A 21,916-nucleotide genomic window follows, 5' to 3' on the forward strand; every position below is an offset into this window, starting at 1 on the left:
GATTACTTCAGCCGCACACATTTCCAGCATTGATTGATGACTGGATGGAATAACCTTCAATTTGGACTCTCTCTGAATGATAGATCTGAAACATGCTGCAAGGGGAATAAATTAAAGCAATCTATATTTGGAAAACATTCATACTTTTATTCAGCTGTATTAAACTGATCAGAAGGGATAGTAAAACATTTACTATGTCACAAAAATTCTATTTACTTAGCAAATTACTAAGCACCACAACTGTTTTCAACACTGATGGTAATAAGAAATGTTTCTTGATCACCTAATTACCACATTAGACTTATTTCTGGAGGACCATGTGACACTGAAGACTAGAGTAATGATGCAGAAAATTCAGGAATAAATTACATTTAAAAATAGAAAACAGATAATTGGGATATTTTTTCCAGTCATCTCAGTGGTAAAAAGTGTCCCCAATTCACCTGAATGTATATACTACCTACTTTTACCAAGTAATATTTCAACAATTTGTTTTTGTTCTATAAATCCTTTATATGTTTACAAGAAGGTCTGTTGACTGATACGATTGCTCCATAACTGCTCAAAGACAGCTGTGCTTGTAATAAAAAACCTTATGTTTTAGCATTCACCAGCATCCTATGGTTTCAACAGAAAAATAGCTCCAGACTGAAGGTTTCAGATGTCAGCCTGGGTTAGTAAGGCTCCATGACGTTGTGGCATCAAGAACATGTTTCTAATAACATGAGGCTCACGTCGGTAAGACAAAATAAGGCTCAGGGCTGGAGAGAAATGGATACATTTCACATTTAGGCATGACATGAATGAAATGGTTTTTCGAGTCCCCCACAATGAAGTGTTGTGTTTCTGACTTCTCCCTCTCCTGCCCAGGGTCCTGTGTTATTATTTGGTAATAGTGAGCACATGGCAAAGTGTGCGTCAGGGCCAAAAAGCGTACTCTACACTCGATTACCATGATTGCTGTGGAGCATTCATGCTGGATTTTCCCGTTTTTGCACAAGGCTTTCTTTCAGTTTCATGGAATGGCTAAATTGCTGGTCAAGAGGCCAGGGGTTGAGAGAGGCACGCTGGGATATTTCTGGTTTAGTGGAAGAATTAAACAGTAAGAGAGGCTGTGAAAATCCCCAAAATACAAAAAAAAAAATCCTTGTTTTTCAGTGGATTTTGAAGTTCATTCTGCTGTAGTAAATAACATGATTTAAGAAGAAATTCATGTGACAAATAATGATTGCTAAAAATTCAGCTTTGCCATCACAGGAATAAATTACATTTCAAAATATAGTAAAACAAAAAACATTTTAAAAAATCTTACCAACCCCAAATTTTTGAACAGTAGTGTATGATGCGCTGTATATCAGTTTAGGACATCAAGAGTCAAATATATCATATCAATATATTATAACCAAACTGCAAATACTTCTGTAAATATATAAATATATAATTATTATCAATGAAATGTGTGTAACGCGTGCAATTTAAATTGTGGAGTATTATTATTGATTACAAATTGTTCAACTAGTCATCATTCATTCAAAATTAAATTCAAAGCCATATTGATTTTTACATTTTATATAGTTAAATATGGTTCCATCAAAGCAGCATTATATAGATTAGAATTAAACTGTAAAAATACTGCCACCTAGTGTAACATTGCAATGCAAAGTCAATGAGATGGTGGACTAATGAAATAAAAATAAATACTCAAGCATATACATTTTTTTTTAAATATATATGCACATAGAAGAAGCAACAAGCAAAAACATTATGATTTCACTGACAGATCTATACTAGTTACTGTTACATATTAAAAAGTGATTTCTGACATCAATTATTAAACAATTTGTTTTACTTCCGCAATATGCCAAAAATTACATTAACAAATTAATAGTATAATTATTATGGTAAAGATCTAAAAAAGAAATGCCACAAAAAAACAATCCAACTACATGTTGATCCTCCTCGATTTCCGCACTTTTGGTATCTCATTCAGATACATGTCCTTGTAAGAGGACAGGAGATCACTTATTCTATAACCCTGCAAGACACAAACAGTCAGAGAGGATATTAACATATGCACATGTGTGACACTTGCTATAGTTGTGTGTGTGTGTGTGTGTGTGTGTGTGCTGTATTTACCATAGAAGTCTCACAGAGCAGAGTGTTGCCCTGCACCAGGCTGCCAATGGTCAAGTGAAAATATGTGTTTCCACTAGACCAGGAAGTGATCTTACTGAACAGATGCATCACAAGCACCTCCTGCAGGCGAGCCAGCCAAAACACTTGTTAACTTCACAAACTACACAATGCTAAGGTGAGCTGTACATTAGAGTTGTATACAGACAGATTTGTACCTTTGTCTTAGGGTTGATGATACTAACTCCTTGCTTGCTGACTGATAGCGTAATAACACTGGGGTAACTCTTCTCTGAGGTTTGCTGAGAGAAAAAGGACAGTGAGTGTCAAGAAAACAACCCCCTTCTTAGCAATTAGGGTTATTTTTAGAGTTGCCCTGGTTACCTTTACTTCGAAGAAAACACATCCGAAGGTAGGCCACTGTGAGATCGTCTTCAGGAACTGGAGTTTGGCTTCATCTACAGTTATGCCTGCCTGCTTGTTGTACGCGTTGATAATGTGCTGCAAACCAAAGACCAAAACGATTCTGTCATTCATCGTACTGTTAGGGCCAGGGGTTACTAAAATATACTAATACTAAATAATGCCTCATATGTTCTCAAAAAAGTCTCTTATATGTTCACCAAGGCTGCATTTAACATTAAAACACTAATATAGTGAAAAATGATTACACTTTCAAATAATGGTAATTGTAATTGTAATTTTTGGGTGAACTTTCCCTTTAATATGATCACTGGTGATAACAGTTGTGATGATTAAGAGTTTTGTGGAGAACGTGATACATTTTTTTCAGAATTCTTTTAGGAATATAAAGTTTAAAAAAATAATGATTCAATTATGAATGAAAAACAAAGGACACCAAACTTTTGAACAGTAGTGTGTCTATGTAGGCACCTTACTAAGGTTTGGAACAAAGTCAAAACATACAGGACTATAATAGTAAATAAGAGGCTTGAGGATCACCTTTTTCAAGTCATCAGAAGTCATGATCTTCTGCTGATCAGCTGGTACCAGATCTTTCAGCATTCTAGGGATCATGACAAACTGTGATTTATCCGTATCAACCTGAATACGGAACAGCAGTCCTGCCAGACTGATCATGTCCTCTTTAGATACACTATGGTAACCCCGCAAATATTTCGGCAATTCCTGGGAAAATATAAAGAAGACAGTTAGGCTAAGTTGCACAGCATAATACAGTGTCGCATGAAAGGGTCATAAAACCCAGAAATGAGTTGGCATTTTTACACTTTTGGTTTTATTGCATGGTTTTATTCCTGTTTTATCAAAAGTTTTTGAAATGGGTTTACGGTTAAATGGGTAATACCCCCATCCTGATGTTTTAACTCTTTACTTATGAAAAAGGTGGTGGCTAACAAGTTGATCAATGGGATCTTGGCTAAATTGGAGGTTGGAGACCTTTAATGTCATCACACCACATAGGTAAACTCGGAGTTTGATTTTACTTGTAGATTAAAAAAGAAAGTTGAAACAGGTGTCGGAAGCTTAGTGGTGGTGATACTGAAGTTGTGTGACCATGTTGTAGTTTGTTGACAGCCTAACTTTTACTTTTTACATCTGCAATTTTATTTATTCTTCATTTGATTATCTTGAATAAAACTTGTATGAATCATAACTTTGGTTGGTCCCAGAGCTTATTTTCTGCAATAATTCAAAAGCCATTGGAAAAATCCTATTAGATTTTTGTAGAGGGAACCAGGGTGATGCTAACTTCTAGTTTGGCCTACAAAAATATGTTATCCCTGCAGCACTCTATTCAGTTATACAAACATTTGATACACTGTAAGGCAGATTAAAATGATGCTGTTCTAGAATTCAGCTGACAGTATTTGGCTTGACCAGATAAGGAATGATGATCAGATAGACAACATACCTGGGGAAAGTGGAAGGTTAGGTCAGCAGTTAGGTCTTTTCCTGAGATCACATTAAACCAGAGCTTCCTCATGAAGAGCACCAGGTAAGGGACAATAGCTGGAGTAGCTGTATTCAGGATCAATAATATTTATAGTGAGTGAGAGTCTGATTATAATGCATCTACTGAATAAAAAGTTGGGTTAATTACAGTAGCTAGTATGTTATACAGCTCACCCTCCTTGACTTTTTTTCCTTTCTTGACGACATCTGTGAGTTGCCTGAGGTTGTCAAAAAAGTACTCTTTAGAATCCATACTTACTACCTGAAAGGATCAGACCAATGAAGATTAGCATGGACCTAAAACAACACCATCAGGAAAAACATAATGACTGAAAGGAAACATGTCTGAAACCTTCGAGGATGTTTTAACAAACAGACTGTATCCATCTGATGAGGAGAGCCGGAGCTCTTTGGCAATGTTGCGACATAAGTCTTTTATCCTCGTGGTGGTGGTCACTTCAAATATCTAAAATTAAAAACAGGGAGTTTTTTTTTACATGGATGGAAAAAGTAAAATGAGTAAAATGGTTAAAACAATTTGTAATGTCACTTCTTACTTCAGATGTATCGTTGGGAAAATGAACTTTATGGAAGATCTGAGTGCTGTTATTCTGAATGGCGTCCACTTCCACCTGGTGAGGAGGCAACTTCCTTTCTTCGATACTGTATAAGACAATAAACATTGCTTTTTGGATTGATTTTAGCCCTCATGTTCTGTTCACGTTGGCATCTAATGTCTAATTCACTCTACACTAATAGACAAACACCAACAGACACATTTGTTGAGTTTTGTTGGACCAGTGTGTTACCGCTGTGGATGCAGTAAAATTGGCTGTAGGAGTGAGAGTGTGTGTTTGTAGTCCGTTTGTTCGTTGGTTCCCATTGATTAGTCTCCCCAGTTGTGTCATGTTATCTGGTTAAGCTAGTTAGCAGCCTGTATATACAGTATATAGCTCTAATGTTTCTCTTGTTCCTTGTCAGTTGTTGTATGCAATGTTGTTGTTTTTGCTCATATTACCTGTTCCTTGTATTCCCTGACTTTTGTTGTAACATGGATGAAAACTAGGGATAGTCGTCACAATGGCACACACTGTATAAAGGTCCTAGAAACTGTTTTATGAAATGTTTGTCTACTGAAGGTTTTTTTTTTTCAGAAAGATGTTTTCATCAGCTGAACAATGTTGTTATACAACAGTATAATCCGTTGAACGAACTGTACTTCTATCCCTCACAGCCTCATTTTCATTCCTATCAAAAATTAAATACGGTGCCACCCTAGGTCAATACAGGCACGACTTTCATTGCACGGTCATACACAAGTATTCAAGCCTCTATTGTAAGCTGCTGTTTGAACAGTAACAGTAAGAAATAAGGTCTTTATGATATCAAAATGTTAGATACCATATAAATGTCATAATTCTTGTCACCAGTGTCAATATCACAAAAAACTAATACTAGCCTAAATTAAAAAAGCTCAAGCTCACTTAAGACAAGTAAACAGTCAGTGAATAAATAAGAACAAACCCACTGCATATTCCTCACTGTGTAAATGAAATATATATTTCTTCTTTTACAAAAGTGATTTAGTCAAGAGCAGTGAGAGATTTTCTCTCTTTTGTTGTTTGATTAACATGAATGACAGACAGCAGGAATATAAGACTGCTGTCATTTTAAGAGCTGCCCGGATCTAATATACTGTTATACGTGCAATCTTTCTCAGCTGTTTGCTTTCACTTACGACCTAAATTACTGTGCTTACGAGGATACTTGTAATGATGGGCACATATAGCGCATATATGACTACTCTTTCACTGCAGATTGCATTTCAATGGCTCAAAATCAATCGCTTTTAAACCACAATGCTTAAAATCACATACAAACGAATCATTTTCGTGTCCACAGAGAAGGCACATGAGCGCAAAATCTCTACTGGTTGACAATTTCTACCGGTTACTCGTGTCTTCTGTTATATCGCCCACCCCTAGGCACATTTCACCTGTTAGTAAATGCAGTTGTGAATGTAGCCATACTATAATCTAATGACTGTCTGCATTGGTCGGTGTGTGTAGTTGCAGCATGAATTAGCCTTAAGAGACAAACTGTTTGAATATGTAACGCTCTACCCAGTGGCGTAGTGGAGGGTATACGCAGGTATACGGCGTATACCCACTTCTTTATCAGTCGGCTTTGCGTATACCCACTTCTAAATCCCCTCCGCATCATTCAGTAGTGTCCTGCATTAGGCAAAATCATGAAAGTCCACCACATGAATAGCTAATCCAATCGCATGTAAAAAATATATAAATATGCCCTAAAAACACCCAGTGATGTGGTCAGGACCGTGGCGGCGGCTTCCTTTGAAATATGTTTGATGATTGTGCCTGCGTCCTCACCCGCTCCGTCGCCGACCCCGACCCCAGTCAGAGAGGATGCCGATTGCCGACACAGCTTCTTCATGCGCGAAAGCATGTCAGGGGATGCGCGCAGAATAGTTAATTATTGATTACTAATTTGAATCAGTACATTACAACGAAAACAATAGCTTAAAAACAGGTGAAACTCCTGTAAACTTTTCAGTCCAAGGATCCAGTAAACGAATGCGTTCAAACTCTCTACTACAGAGAAAACCCAACCGATTTCATCAGAGATTGTGGAGAGTCGAGTCCAGATCAGTAAATTATTATTTTCAGCGTGTATTTGGTTTAAAAGCACGAGTGTTATACTGGATGGTGACTGAAGGTGTTTTAGATTATGCGCTGGTCTAGTTATTCTGAATGGATCTGTATAGTACCATGTAAGGTCAAGACAGCAGGTTTAGTGGTGCTTATTTATATTAAAAAGGTGGTGGGGAGGGGGATACATTCTGGATAAATTGATAGTCACGATTTTGTATTTTTAATAGAGATCAGGATTCTCCTAGGAACAGACAACTAAACAAAATAGCATGTAATGTAGGCTACTAGAGGTTCTGACAAAATGTTAATTGCTGCAGTCTATTTTTTAAAATATGAATTATTGCAAAATCTGCACCTCTTCTGTGGCTATTTTTAATTTCATAATGATTACTCCGTGAAGTCAAGCAGCAGAAGTTATGTGACAATATGCAAATACTACTGGCCCATTTTGGGGTGAACTAAATATACAAGACTGGTTTTACACGTCACTGTTTATAACACATGGTGTTCATCCTTTGCTGGCTCGCTTTAAAAAAATTGGGGCATAAATTAAGAGTATACCCACTTCCCCAGGCACCACTACACCACTGGCTCTACCTGAGCATAGCTTGCATCCTCTGCAGGCAGGTGGAGGCCAGAGGCTCTCTGGGTCTGGACTCCAGAAAACGTTGAGCATATCTCAGTAGCAACTGACTTGGTGGAAAGAGACCACAACACAGCCACAACAGCTGCCAACCTCGCTCCATACTCAACCTGAGAGATAAACAGAGAGAAACAAACAAGACTGCAATTTAAAAGAAAATCAGATAAAACAAACCAAGCAACATTAGATCATATTTGGGTACCAAAACCAAACGAGTTAAAACTAGCTGACAAACCCATGGCTGTTATTAGTCATCTGCTTCATTATTTGGCAGTAGATCTCATCTCTTAGTTCCACGTGTGCTGTTGCTGGCCCAAAGATCTGGTTTGTTAAATCAATGGGTGTCCGCACATGCTTGACTGGATAATCTCCCATATATTTAAGGATAGGTAGAGACAATGTTAAAGAAAACGGTAAGCATCATTCATTAAAATTCACTCGGGTCACATGTACTGAAGTCTTTATCACTTATACTGTAATCCACAAAATACAACTTCCTTCAAAAGAGCTATATTAGATGATACAAATGATTCAGTTCTCATTTTCCTCCTCATTTGATCAATCAACAGGAAGGATATCTGTGAAGCAGTCAGAAGCGAGGTGGCAGAGCTCTGAGTTGCCCTGCAGGCTCCTCAGCAGCGGCTGTTTTAGAGGCTCTTTGCTGTTGGCCCACAGTTTCTCTTTGGCTCCTCCTTTGCCACGGCCACCTTCTTTTGACTCCCTGTGACCCATTGAAAGAGGTACAAGATGAGCATTTCAGAAGCTCTGGCATGTTATCAAAACTGGTAACTTTCAAGTAACTTTTTTGGAGGGAGCAGTTTTCATTTATATCAGGTGAGATGAGTGCAAACTGTGCATGCGTTACCTGAAATAATCAAAAGAGAACTCCTTGAGCGTCACAACGGCAACTTTCTCTGTGCTGAGCTCCTCCTTCTGCGGCAACACCGGCATCACTGACTTTCTTCGTGCTGGGGTCAAATTCAGCAAATTCTAGAGGATAGAAATCACTCTTTACATTTCTATTCTTGTCAAACTTAAATTGATTTACAAAACAAGGCTTATTTTGCGACCCTAAAAAAGAACCTTGTTGGGGGTTTTGAAAACCATTTTCTAATAAACGCGCATTAAAAATCTTTAAAGGAAGTTTCTTTAAATGTTTAGAGGCAGTTTAAAATCTTTAACTCCCTTTAAATATTTATTTCCAAGACAAACCCTTAAAACACTGATAAAAACAATTAACATAATAAAAGCCAATGCTGAGAAGTAATTTCCTCCACAAATTAGTGTGAAACAAAAGAATCATGTTTACCAGTGTTTCTTCTGTAGGCCTGGTCAACATCGGCAAAATCCGAATGGCATCTAAGGAAACTGCTCCGGTTTGATTTGTCCTCTCATTCCTTGCTTTGATCCAGCCTTCAGAAGAATACTCCCCATCCTTTATGATAAACAGTACATCACCCCTTCTGTAGCTCAGCAATGTGGGATCCCCTGAAGGGAAGAAAAAAAAACAGAAAGATGAATATATAAGCAATTTCAACCAGTTCAAGAACCAATTTAAATGTTAGAAGATGCCATCATCCCAAATTAATGTAAGAGTGATTCTTAAATTTTAGTTCTTTACATTTTACTTACATTTTATTTTCAGGAGAGATTATACTATTGTATTTTTTTACCTAAGAATTTCTATATGTGGACTTAAACTTTAGCTTTAACTTCCCCTCTGTAACTGTAATAAATGTAAAAAAAAAGCAACACTGAAAGAAAATTGGTGTAGAAACAATTTTCACTCAGAAATTGCTAGCAAATTTCATAAATAATTACAAAGAAATGGCAAATAACGTCGAATTAAATGTGACATTTTGAAATACAAAGACTGAAAACATACTCCAATAATCTGTTTTATTTACAACTTTGAAAATTTGACACTTCTGACTGTTAAATCGAAGACTTTTCCAAATTTTTCACCAAAAAGTGAAACATGTTATTACTATCATACATCATCATCATACATTATTTGTCAAAATTTGAAATAGTCCTTAAGTTGAATAATCACCCTGAAATGTGAATACTACAAGGAAAACTGTAAAAGAAGCACCTTGTCTGCTAAGGTCCTGTATTGCCACAGCGTACACTGATCTCTTCTTAAGCCCTGAGATGAACATGTTGACCAACTCCACTAATTCTCTTCCCTTCACAGCCTTCAGCTCATACATCCCCTTTGGAGTCATCAAGCACACAATCCCACCAGACTTTTCCTCACTGTAGGAGAAAAGTTAGGAAGGGAAGGAACGACGGAAATGAAAAAAAGGAAAGTCAGCTGGTTCATCTAACAAATTAGACTGAATCTAGCCTTTGAAGCGTAAGTACTTTATCAATGCTCTGGTGTAATTTAGGTGCTTCTCCATGGAGGTTTATCATAAAAAGCAATATTTTACCTCATCTCAATACTTGACACCTCAGGATAAGAGAGCTGTAGAAATGCGGCTTCTGTCATATCCTGAAAGAAGACCCCCTTCCAGTTCACAACAACTACAAACTGGTCTTGAGGCACTGAGGGACCTGAACACAAATTTTTCACAGTAACTGATAAAAACTACAACAACTTCACAAATTCAATGCATTAAAGGGACAGTTCACCTAAAAATGATAATTCTGTGATCATTTACTTAGACTGACTTTAGAAACACATAACTCTTTCTTTTGTAGGACAAAAAACGAGTCGTCCAAGACGAATGTCCAAGCTGCTCTTTTCAGTACAATGAAAATGAATAGTGACCCTGACCGTCATGCAAGATTTTTAGTGAATAACAACTACATTTTCAGTCTGTTCCTCATACAAAACTATCATATGGCTTCAGAAGACTTGGAGTCATATGGTGTACATTTATGATGTTTTTATTGTGCCTTTTTTTATCTTTACAGCTTTGTATGGAAAAGAGCAGCATAAACTTTCTTCAAAAGCTCTCATTTTGTGTTCCACAAAAGAAAAAATGTCATACAGGGTTGGAACGACATGAGTACAGTATATGTAATGACAAAGTAACTACTACTTTTTTTCTTTCTTTTTTTACCTGAAACAATTTGAGCCTCATAGAACTTGGAGAAATAGATTGGCCACTTCTCCCGTGCATATTCAACAGTTTCCGCTTTCACTTCATAGGCAGGTTTAGTAGAGTTTATGTAAGGACCCTAAGAAATTACGAAGGATTATGGCTTGCCAAGCACTACCCAAATCAAATTTTGTGATATAACAGCATATACCTGTATATACAGCATACCTGTGTGTGTGCAGAATGAATCATCTGCATTAGCTTGACCACAGACTTGCTCTCAATTAAAGTCATGTTCATGCACTCACGAACAATCTTCTCTGCGGTTTCCATACTGCTTTCAGAGCCATGCTGTACATAGTAATGTTTGGCCGCGAGCTGCACATAATCATCCTCCTAGATCAAGATTATGGGTCAACAACAGAGGATAAGTTACAAATCTCATTCCTATTAAAATATATATGAACAGTTCAAATAAAGAGCCTAGATTTACCTTATCAGACTGATAATCACCACTTTTGAGTCCGTGGATGATCTGCCTATAGACAAGCTCGGTGCTGACTTGGTCAGATGAACAGTCGTGCCATGGAGTGAAGATCTCTTTGCGGAAGTAGAGACGCCAAGGAGCATGTTGTTCCTCTCTCCCCTGCCTCTTTTCATCCTGCTCACAAATAGACACGGTGTCCAAGACGTGCTGACTGCCACTGCCAAGAGACCAAATCTGCAGCAAGAGATGCATAAATGAAGACTCTATTACTATTGCTCATTAGTTATATGTGAGGTGCAATTTGATATATAGCCATTCAGATGATACAAACCTTCTCATACATTGCAACATATAGGGAGAAGCCGTAAGTGTCCTGCAGGTTTATTTTCTGGATAATCGAATTGCACACCTCTGCAGAAGTGCTGGCTGAATCCACAGTGAAAGTGATGCTTTTGCCGTCCATCAGACTCACAACTACTGTAATGGGCTTCTTGTTCTCTACAGACTTGCAGGAAAGAAGGGCTTGTCATTTTTAGAATAAGAGGAGTATTCATCTTTTCAGAGGGATTGCCTACCTGTAGTTCAACCCAGCATGGTGGCTCACTTCTTTCTCCATTGGCTAAAGTCCTCCGCAGTCGCTCTGAACAGTAGGAGGAGTACTCACTTGGCCCATAACATATGAAGCTCTGCAGGTACTGTAGCCAAAAGATTATGGAACATAACACACAACATAACCTTAACATGATGTGACGTGATGTGATGTGACGTTACGTATTGCCACGTCACATAACATCACGTAACGTAACATAACATAACGTAATGTTGTCACATCACATCAAGTCACGTAATGAAACGTAATGTGACAAAGTAACGTAATGTAACACAATGTAACATAAGTAACAACATACCAAAACATAGCATGAAATAAAACATTACACTACATAATAACAATACATAAAATATAAAAAAAAAACATAACGACATAACACAACACAAAACAAAACAGTATAACATAACATAACATCATATAACAAACATAAGAAAAACCGCATGACAATACACAAGATATAACAACATAAAATGAGATGACATAACACATAAAACATAGCACATATAAAACAGCATAACAAGACATACAACACAACATAAAATATAAAACATGACAAAACACAACAAAACAACAACATAACATAACACAAAACATAAAACAGCATGAAATAAACAAGAAAACATAACATGACATATAACAACATATAAAACGGTCACACTTTATATTAGGGTCTCTTAACTAGTTGCTTATTAGCATGCATATTACTAGAATATTACATTACCTTATTCTACATCCCTAATCCTACCCAATACCTACACTTAACAACTACCTTACTAGCTATTAATAAACAGCAAATTAGGAATTTATTGAGGGAAAAGTCGTAGTTAATAGTGAATAAGTGTTCCCTATACTAAAGTGTTAAATAACACTTTTCTCAACACATTTCTCATACCACAACATAACGACACATAACACAACATAACATGACATAACATTACAAAACAACATTAAATAACATACATAACAACATAAACAATCTGCATGACAACACATAACACAACTAAACATAACATAAACCAACATATAATAACATGACATATAACACAACAACATGTAATATGACATATTTTGTGATAATGAGTGGATAAATTCACATTAGCTCTTAAATAACAGAACAGAAATCAAATAGTATTTCATACCTTACTGAGGCGATCCGTCGGGGGGAAAATACCCAGACAGATGGACAAAAGAACCCAGCCTCTGTTTGTACTTTTGGGGTTCTTATTGGCTGTTAACTGCTTAAGGATCTGACAGTAGATTTCATCTCTGAAAAATATATATAAACTCTTAAAGATGATCTAACAATTATCTCTCTGTGTGGGAAATATATTCCACATTGTGAAGAATGTAAATGACCAATGGCCCATCACATTCACCTTATATCTTGTCGTACGATAGCATATCCTACAATAATATGCAATTTCTCCAGTGGTGTCATTGGACGATCATAAGTTGCTCTCTCTCCAAACAGCACATCCTCTTCCTCCTGAACAGCCTGCATTTTAGGTTGTGGTTCTTCTTCTGGCTGCAGATTTCATTAGAATGATTATTAGGAGCTATGATGCAGTTAGCTGTGGGTAATGATCAGTGCTTTAGTATACCTGTTCTTCAGGAATGGCTGAGTGTTTTCTCTTCCCTGTCCCCTTCTGTTGCTTCATTTTTTTTCTCAAAAATTTCTACAATTACAAGACCAACAAACAAATAAACCCACAAAAGTTTGTTCGATGTAATATAATTCTATAAGACAAGTAACAGTCACATTTCTGTTGGGTTACTGACTATTATGACAGTATTTAGCAGTTCTTTATTTGTGGTTTGGCCCTTTTTTTTAAAGTGTAAATATTTAATTTTCTTCCTCTGCATTCACATCAAAATCTTTATATTGTTATGTCTTGCATTTTTTCACCAGAAGGCATTTTACCTGTGTGTGTACATTTAAATATTTAAAGCAATATAATATATACTAATATCAAACATCACGAAAATGCATGTTGATCTAGGCTGGTCTTTTCAGCAGCGTAGGCACTGAAGGTTCTGTATGAGCTGAACATCTGGTAAGTGTAAAAAAAAAAAGGCTTTGTTTTATAGTGTCTTGTTTGTTTACCTGATCTAATCCAACAAGGTTACTGAGTCGCCGTGCTTGTCTCTCACCAAGGTTCATCTGAATGGGGTCAGGTATAGCAGAAACACGTTCTTGCTTCGGCTCTGGAAGATCTCCCATAAATCTCAGTATGATCCACCATACTGTCAAACAAGCCTGGAGGAGGAAGGAAAAAGCGGAGAAAAAACCCCCCCAAAAACAATACAAGACACAGTTGATCATCAAGATTTGCTTTTGATGGGAACATGTTTCTAATGAGAACAGCACTTGCCAGGGCATCCCCTTCATCTTCATGGTAGAGCAGGGGCTGTCGTAATCTCTGTTGGATATGTGAGAGAGTAGATGATCCTTGGAAGTGTAAAGAAGCAAATTTAGAGAAAGAGAACTCATCATTCTCCTTCTCCTTCTCTTTCTCATTCTCCATTTCTTTTTCCTTTTCCTTCTTGTTCTGCATTTGCTTTTCCTTTTCCTTCTCGTCCTCGTCCTCTTCATCTTGACTATCTTCACTGCTGTCTGGTAATGACATCACCTTCATCTCCCTTACAGGGCTCTCTACTAATTCAACCTCTTCTAACTTCACCGGCTCGGCCTCCAAATCCTAGAAGAACATCAGGAACCAATCACACAACATCTTGCATTCCTAAATGTCTTTGAAAGACATAATGTACAGTATTATCACTGGATACAGTATCCATTAATTGATTGTGTATCAACAATTAAAGTTGGAGCTGACATAGGCTTATTGGAATTTTTTGAAAAATGAATTTTGATCAGGAAGTGCTAGTTGTCCTGCTTCCTTGTTGCGCTGTGCTAACCTCAAACCCCTCAGGAGCTGGGCCCTCTTGTCCTACTATTGCACTTGGAAGGAAGCCAAAGATATTCTCCACCATTTCCTCATCATCCTTATCCTGGGATTTGGCAGCTTCCTCATTTTTTCTGAGCAGCTCCTCTAGGTGTTGCTGAAGCGCTAGTGCGGTACGTTCCTGAGCCTCTTTTTCTTGTGCAGTCAAAAATGCCTAAGACAGAACAAGGGTATTAAATGATAAATGCTTAAAAAAACATTTTTTGTGGAAACGGTGATATATTTTCTTCAGGGTTCTTGAAATGAACAGCATTTATTTGAAACAGAAATCTTTTGTGACATTATAAATGTCTTTACTGTTAATTTGGAAGAATTTAACACATCCTTGCTGAATAAAGGTAGGCCTATTTTTTTTAAATAATTTAATCTTACTTGAAACTGAATTGTACTGCATCATGGTTTCCACAAAAATATTAAGCAGCACAACTGTTTTCAACATTGATAGTAATAAAATATGTTTCTTGAGCACCAAATCAGAATGATTTCTGAAGGATCATGTGACACTGAAGACTGGAGTAATGGCTGCTGAAAATTCAGCTTTGCCATCACAGGAAAAAAACAAACATTTTAAAATACAGTGAAACAGAAAGAAGTTATTTGAAATTGCAATAATATTTCACAATTTTACTGTATGTTGTAGTTTTACTGTATTTCAAATAAATGCAGCCTTGGTGAAACTTATGTTATGACATAAGAAATCCAAACATCCAACATCCACACCGGTAGTGCATATAAAACAAAAACAAAGACAAAACATTCTGCAAAAAGTACTAAAAACCAAGAAATCTGCTCTGTTCCACTGTACAATCTCACATCTGTTTTCATTCTCTTGAGGGTCTTCCTGGCCAGCAGTCCTCTGGTCTGTGCCTGCAGCAGTGTCACTGCATCCTTTTTGCGTTTCAGGTCTTTCTTCGCGAGGTAGCCACGGGTCTGTGTTTGCAGAGTGATGGCTGCAGCCCGTCTGCGCATATACTCCGTATGGAGCTGCCGACTGCGCACTTTTGCCTGCAGCCGAGTAAATCCTTGCTTGAGCTAACAGGGAAAACAGAAACAATAGGAGGCATTGTTATGAACGTAACAATATTGTAACAATACGTCATTGTTTCAACGTAAATGATTTAATTACACTAATTTTAAGAGCTATTGCATATACTGTAGACATTAGATGTTCCTGCATAGCTTACTTTGCAAAAGTCTCTTCTGTCTCTGTGGCCACGCCAGTTTTTCTGCAAAACCAGAGCTGCCCTCCTCTTCTTTACAAAATTTGCTCTGTATGTGAATGACGAATGACTTAATTTAACATTGCTGTACAATTACATAAAAAATACTATGTAGACACGCGACAGTGGGGAACGAACCTGTCCTTATGGGCAAGCATTACTCTTTGGATGATAAGTGCCTTGCTGTAAAGCTCTTGCTCTCTCTCCAGTTCTAGGAAGGAGTCATGATGATCCTGTGACGGAGAGAAAGAAGAAAACACACAGTGCACAAAAATTCTTATGTGAAAAACTATGACATAAACATTACAGATGTAAAATTAGTATAGAGAAATATTACTCCTAAGGTACCCTGAGAAAGACTTTGGTTTTGCCAATCTTCCAGTCCTCTTCGTCTTTGATCATAGCCCTGCAGATGGCTGCACAGCAGTTTGCAGCAGGCTCCTGATGAACAAATAACAAATATTTCCATTTATATCAAATCATTCCAACCTAGTACATTCATCATTGTTTAAAGCTGAACATGTAATTCTTTTCATTTCTCATATGTCGTCTTCATTGTGTACACAATTATAAGTGAATCATTAATAGTTTGATTCACAGTGCATTAACTTCTGCAGACAACATCTGCAAATGCAGAGACTGACATTAACTAAGATTAATAAATGCTCTATAAATGCTCTTTATTGTTGTAAGCTCATGTAAACTAATGTAGTTAACTAATGGAACCTTATTGTAAAGTGTTAATAGAGACTTTTAGATCAACATTATATATACATGATTCCTAGCAACCAATCACAGCTTAATTCAACTATATTAATCAGTTATCACTTTATAATAATTCTCATATTCAGAGCATCACATCAGTAAACAATCATATTAGGCCCATACAGTGTTTGGGTCACAGTGCACAGTCTTCAGGAGCACACGGTAGCGCTGCAGGAAGTCTTTGAAGGTGTGCCGGATGGGATATCCCGACTTGCGTATTTTAATGGTCTCCAGCATTCCAGAGTAGCGAAGCTGCTGCATGCAGAGCTCTCTATTAAAAACCTGAAAAGCAGGAAAAAGAGAAAGCACAATTTGATTATAGTTCTGATGGCTACACAATATAAAATATGTAACTATAGGCATGTGAATTGGTACCATAGGCATCTTTTTGTCATTTGGTTTGAAGCATCGTATGAAGAAGGGCTGACAGAGAGACAGGGCCTTCATCAGAGAATCCAGGGACTGACGGAACTGGCCACTCAGAGTAGATATCTGCCGCCTTGAATCATTTACTTGCTGTGTGACACAAAAAAAGACAATATATTGCAAAGCTGTTTCCATTGTCCAGTCAATACTGTCAGTCTACCGTATAAATGTGCCATACTCGTAGTGAGTTCTTTGGCGTCATGAGGATTTTGTTGATTTTGTTATTGTTCTTGACTGAGTTTTTATTCGTCTCCTTTTCAAAGATCTGTTTGAGCAACTTGTTGGAAGATTTCTGAACCAGCTCCATGATGTCCACGCTCAGGGAGTCTCTGTTCTTCTCCAAAAATCCTGACAAAATACAGCACTTTTAGATCAGAGGCAATTTGCTTTTTAAAATAACTACTGGGAAATGCAGCATGCATGTCAAAACCGAGTCTTTAAGTAATGAATTGTACCTTCACAGTCATAATAAACCGTCCCAGCAAAGTGCTTAACCCCAAATTGCATGCCATGGTTGCTCTTGGATGACATGTACAGTTTGTTTCCGTTATGTTCTTTGTTCATTTTGTTTAACATTGTGGCATCTGTTCCCTGCATTGAAAACAGGACAACACAAGGTGAGCACAGACAAAATATCCATAAGCATATAAACCACTCATGTAACTTATGAAGCTCACCTTAGGAAAGGTGCTCTCCTCATCAATCAGAGCCAGTATGTTGAGAGGTTTAACAGCCAGCAGGTCCAGGGTTTTCTGGTTGTCACTGAAAGCAATGCGCTTCCATGAGATTTCTTCTTTACTGTACTCATCCTGCTCCAGCTTGAAGATGTGCCCCACAAAGAACTGCTGCAGGTGCTCATTGGCATAATTAATGCACAGCTGCTCAAAACTAAACAAAAAGAGGGCAGAAGTACAGAGAAATTATATTTACGACTCGAGTATGGGTACTGTGTCAATATCTATCTATCTATCTATCTATCTATCTATCTATCTATCTATCTATCTATCTATCTATCCTCAACCATACTAATAAGCACAAATTTCTTTTTTTATTGTTGAAGTGTGTTGAAATTTCTTCTTCTGCATTCTACTGTATGGACGTAAATTTACTTTCCCTTCAGCCTGAGGCTTATTCATTTCACTTTTGGTGTGAAAAGGCTTTTATATTTGCCAAAAATATAACTTTTTTATTTTCAAATCAAACAAGCAAGCCCTGTCCAGATTTAAAAAGTAATGCAAAAGTAACCTAACGCATTACTTTCCATCAAAAGTAACTAAGTAATGTAATTAGTTACTTTTTTATGGAGTAACGCAATATTGTAATGCATTACTTTTAAAAGTAACTTTCCCCAACACTGGTAATGACCCTAGTAAAAAGTAATATATTTAAAGTACATTTCATACTAAGTATAGTTCAAATCTATTATCATATTTACTGACATATTGCTCGAGACTTACTGATATAAAAATTATAATCAAACTTCATTTGGAGTATCACTTGTGCACAATGCACATTTCTTAATATTAAGCCTAAAATTTGTTTTAATATCACTATTGATGAGGATCGTATGATCTTTGAATAATATCGGCAAGATATTTAAAGTGTACCTAAAGCAAACTTGCAATAGTTCCACTTCAACACAATCCAATATACTATATCTTTAATTGGATTTCAGCACTACTTCCGCACAATTAAAGTGCATTAAGTACTCAATTAGTTTAAGACTTTAAGTATACCAGTTTAGTATACTAAAAGTATGGGTATTTTTATTAAGTACATAAATACGTAAATGTATTTGTAGTATACTTAGCATATAACAAATGTTAGTATATTTATTTTTCACTAGGGGAAGTACAATTGCTCAAGTACTTTAAACCCCTGCTAAATATCCGCATTAATTTATCATTAATTTTTTTTATTTAACATAATTTTTAGTTTAGACAACAGACACTTACCTGTTCTGAGGGAAATTCTCAAAGCCAAAAATGTCAAGCAGACCAGTGGACTTGCGCGTGTAAGTTGTCTCATCAGTCTGGGGACTGTGAATGGCGCTGTTTATTTTTGTGAAAATCCAAACAAACAGCCTTCCGTACATGGCCTGGCAGGGGGTAGAAAAACATTAATTCACATGTGCAATAATAATGGGAATTTATGAAGCCTGAATGTTGATTGTACTGTATATACACCATTGTTCAAAGGTTTGAGGGTCAGTACGTTTTTTTTCTTCTTCTTCTTCTTCTGGAAAAAACATTTGGACAGTATGGTATGAGGATGTGGGTACCTTGGCAAAAGCATCTCTGGTGTCTGTGGCCTGCTCTGAGCTGAGGGGTTTCGTGACTATCTCTCTGTTTGTCATGAAGGAGCGACGGGTAAGACTCTTATCGAGAACAGCATCATCCACCTGCAAAGTGACAGAAGTGCTGTCATCAAATACATTCATCAGCAAACATTCGATTGCATAAATATAGCAAGCTTTTAAAAAAATGAATTGAGGATAAAGTGCTAAAAGCAGCTAAAGAACATTTCCCTGTACCTCCAGCAACTTGGCAGTGACAGAGAAATGACTGGAGGGCATGACGTCACAGCTGTCCATGTTGTTCATTATAGTGCCTGAAAAAGATCAGGAGCAAATCACTTAACTTTATGACATTCCTAACTACAATAACTTGTGTGTGGGAAGACAGTTGAAATGTTATTACTGTAAGAGAAAGGTTATTGACACTAACTCTGAAAGTCAATATTGCCCATGTGGAGAATGGTAGCGAGTAATTTGAAGATTTCCCAGCAGTCCCTGTCTGAGAAAGTGAGGATCTTTAGAGCAGAATGAATCCGTCCGAACTCATCAGTATCGTCCCGACCATCACAAGTCAAACAATCACCCTAAAGAACCACCGGAAGGGTCACTTATTGCACTTGTACCTGAGTCAGTGATTATCAGTATTAAAACCTGATAAAGGAATCTGAATTTAGGGAGCAGGAGTGATTTTAACACTCAATGGATATAAGACCAATAATGTTAAGATGTAATTGTGAATTTACGTTATTTGACTTAATTATGGTATACATTTAAAATAGCAGAAAAACTCCAAAAATTAGGGCTAAACATTTAGCAAATACACAAGCAAAAATAAAAGCGTTACAAGTACTCTCCGCTCTAAAACATAATCAACTTGAATTGAAGCGCTCACCTCAGTCAGGTACTTGAACTGTGATGCATCACCAAGAGAGAGAGTCTTCTTATGGTCACTTTGCATCCCAGATAACATACAATAAAAAATGTGGTAGTTCCTTTCCTGAGGTGCCTAAAAATGAAATTAAATAAATTCATAATTAAATTATCTTAAAATAATGAAATTAAATGAATAAAAGAACATTTATTTACTCCATTTAATTATTTTAGGTTTTAATCATTTTAATAATTCAACATCATAAATATCAATTAATATTTATCAAACAGCAATTTCAGACTATTTGAAACTAATGAAGCTCATAAAAGTGCAGAGCCAGTCCAAGGCTCTTAATGTTTTTCTTCAGCACGTACATATTAGTACAGTACATATTACAAGGTACATATTAGTACCTTGGATGTACATATTGGTACTTTAAAAGTATATGTGACCCTGGACCACAAAACCAGTCTTAAGTCGCTGGGGTATATTTGTAGCAATAGCCAAAAAAAAACATTGTATGGGTCAAAATTATCGATTTTTCTTTGATGCCAAAAATCATTAGGATATTAAGTAAACATCATGTTCTATGAAGATATTTTGTAAATTTCCTACCGTAAATATATCAAAACTTAATTTTTGATTAGTAATATGCATTGCTAAGAACTTCATTTGGACAACTTTAAAGGCGATTTTCTCAGTATTTAGATTTTTTTGCACCCTCAGATTCCAGATTTTCAAATAGTTGTATCTCGGCCAAATATTCCTATCCTAACAAACCATACATCAGTGGAAAGCTTATTTATTCAGCTTTCAGATGATGTATAGGCCTAAATCTCAATTTCAAAAAATTGACCCTTATGACTGGTTTTGTGTTCCAGGGTCACATACAGTATATTACCATTTGAAAGTGTAGTGACAGCTATACTATTTTTCTGTAAAAAAAATAAATAAAATTCTTACCTGATGACAGACACGAGACTTCTCCAGCAGGTACTGCTCCATGTGAGCTCCCTCTATATCGCCTTCTTTATTGAAGAAGACCTCCACATATTTCCCAAAGCGGCTGGAGTTATCATTCCGAATGGTTTTGGCGTTCCCAAAGGCTGTAAGACATGCATAAGTGAGACAGCTTTCTATGGAAATGATTCAAATAGTCCAACAAACAAGCCTGTTCAGCACTTACCCTCCAGGACAGGGTTGGCCTGGATGATCTGCTGCTCTATCCAGGAGTGCTGCCCGCTCACAGCAGCCAGGAACTGAAGAATCAGTTTAGTGCTTTCTGTCTTCCCTGCACCAGATTCTCCACTGACACACAAACCAAAAGCATTTATCATGTATTGTTTGCCAAGATTTGCACGGATAACTTTATCTTGTAAATTAATAAATATAAATGTGTTCAAATTCATTAACATCAAGCTTGTGTGTGACTAAGTATTAAATAAGAAGGTGAAAAAATCCTAAAAAATAATAATAAACAATATATTAGTTGTATATGTAATAAAACTATATAATATAATATAATATAATATAGTATATACAACAGTTCGTTCTGGTTCTCAAATCTGATTGGTTGAGAACCGCGAGATATTGTACTGGTATCGCTATAGGAACGCTCTTTCACAATTTTGTATCACTCTGCTTGTTCTAGCCGGGTCTATGTTTTTTTTTTATTATTCACTGAGCTAATCGTAGAGTACGTTAGTTAATATAAGAAGAAACGTCTAGCTTCGCGGTCTCTCTCTCTCTCATTCGGATGCTCGTCTTGCCGCATTGTTTCTCTCTTATAACCTCATTATTTCTCACTAATAACCTAACTGAAGCAGCACATGCCCTTGATAC

The 21,916-nt window shown here is 36.8% G+C and overlaps 1 protein-coding gene across 1 annotated transcript in view; it reads right to left on the bottom strand.

Moving 5' to 3' along the window:
• Window positions 1-1,942: 1,942 nt before the first annotated feature.
• LOC107693708 (unconventional myosin-VIIa-like) overlaps window positions 1,943-21,916 on the bottom strand; it is a 25,742-nt gene continuing 5,768 nt past the window's right edge. Inside the window, exons 5-48 of the mRNA XM_016493174.1 lie at window positions 21,261-21,382; window positions 21,038-21,180; window positions 20,096-20,209; window positions 19,634-19,787; window positions 19,441-19,517; window positions 19,189-19,308; window positions 18,863-19,005; window positions 17,585-17,795; window positions 17,363-17,498; window positions 17,086-17,255; window positions 16,857-16,997; window positions 16,605-16,763; window positions 16,065-16,157; window positions 15,855-15,949; window positions 15,681-15,765; window positions 15,310-15,528; window positions 14,450-14,650; window positions 14,164-14,232; window positions 13,906-14,046; window positions 13,638-13,790; window positions 13,135-13,209; window positions 12,910-13,058; window positions 12,673-12,799; window positions 11,499-11,618; window positions 11,255-11,428; window positions 10,930-11,157; window positions 10,665-10,832; window positions 10,458-10,575; window positions 9,822-9,945; window positions 9,482-9,645; window positions 8,696-8,874; window positions 8,252-8,376; window positions 7,965-8,107; window positions 7,622-7,775; window positions 7,341-7,496; window positions 4,626-4,731; window positions 4,421-4,534; window positions 4,243-4,330; window positions 4,028-4,134; window positions 3,097-3,282; window positions 2,518-2,634; window positions 2,352-2,435; window positions 2,137-2,256; window positions 1,943-2,035 (exon numbers count right to left, since the gene is read on the bottom strand). Of these exons, the coding sequence (XP_016348660.1) occupies window positions 1,943-2,035; window positions 2,137-2,256; window positions 2,352-2,435; window positions 2,518-2,634; window positions 3,097-3,282; window positions 4,028-4,134; window positions 4,243-4,330; window positions 4,421-4,534; window positions 4,626-4,731; window positions 7,341-7,496; window positions 7,622-7,775; window positions 7,965-8,107; window positions 8,252-8,376; window positions 8,696-8,874; window positions 9,482-9,645; window positions 9,822-9,945; window positions 10,458-10,575; window positions 10,665-10,832; window positions 10,930-11,157; window positions 11,255-11,428; window positions 11,499-11,618; window positions 12,673-12,799; window positions 12,910-13,058; window positions 13,135-13,209; window positions 13,638-13,790; window positions 13,906-14,046; window positions 14,164-14,232; window positions 14,450-14,650; window positions 15,310-15,528; window positions 15,681-15,765; window positions 15,855-15,949; window positions 16,065-16,157; window positions 16,605-16,763; window positions 16,857-16,997; window positions 17,086-17,255; window positions 17,363-17,498; window positions 17,585-17,795; window positions 18,863-19,005; window positions 19,189-19,308; window positions 19,441-19,517; window positions 19,634-19,787; window positions 20,096-20,209; window positions 21,038-21,180; window positions 21,261-21,382 (5,965 nt within the window). The remainder of the gene's footprint in view (window positions 2,036-2,136; window positions 2,257-2,351; window positions 2,436-2,517; window positions 2,635-3,096; window positions 3,283-4,027; window positions 4,135-4,242; window positions 4,331-4,420; window positions 4,535-4,625; window positions 4,732-7,340; window positions 7,497-7,621; window positions 7,776-7,964; window positions 8,108-8,251; window positions 8,377-8,695; window positions 8,875-9,481; window positions 9,646-9,821; window positions 9,946-10,457; window positions 10,576-10,664; window positions 10,833-10,929; window positions 11,158-11,254; window positions 11,429-11,498; window positions 11,619-12,672; window positions 12,800-12,909; window positions 13,059-13,134; window positions 13,210-13,637; window positions 13,791-13,905; window positions 14,047-14,163; window positions 14,233-14,449; window positions 14,651-15,309; window positions 15,529-15,680; window positions 15,766-15,854; window positions 15,950-16,064; window positions 16,158-16,604; window positions 16,764-16,856; window positions 16,998-17,085; window positions 17,256-17,362; window positions 17,499-17,584; window positions 17,796-18,862; window positions 19,006-19,188; window positions 19,309-19,440; window positions 19,518-19,633; window positions 19,788-20,095; window positions 20,210-21,037; window positions 21,181-21,260; window positions 21,383-21,916) is intronic.

This window comes from Sinocyclocheilus anshuiensis, unplaced genomic scaffold, assembly GCF_001515605.1.
Source record: "Sinocyclocheilus anshuiensis isolate Anshui unplaced genomic scaffold, SAMN03320099.WGS_v1.1 scaffold1472, whole genome shotgun sequence".
Classification (NCBI taxonomy): Eukaryota; Metazoa; Chordata; class Actinopteri; order Cypriniformes; family Cyprinidae; genus Sinocyclocheilus; species Sinocyclocheilus anshuiensis.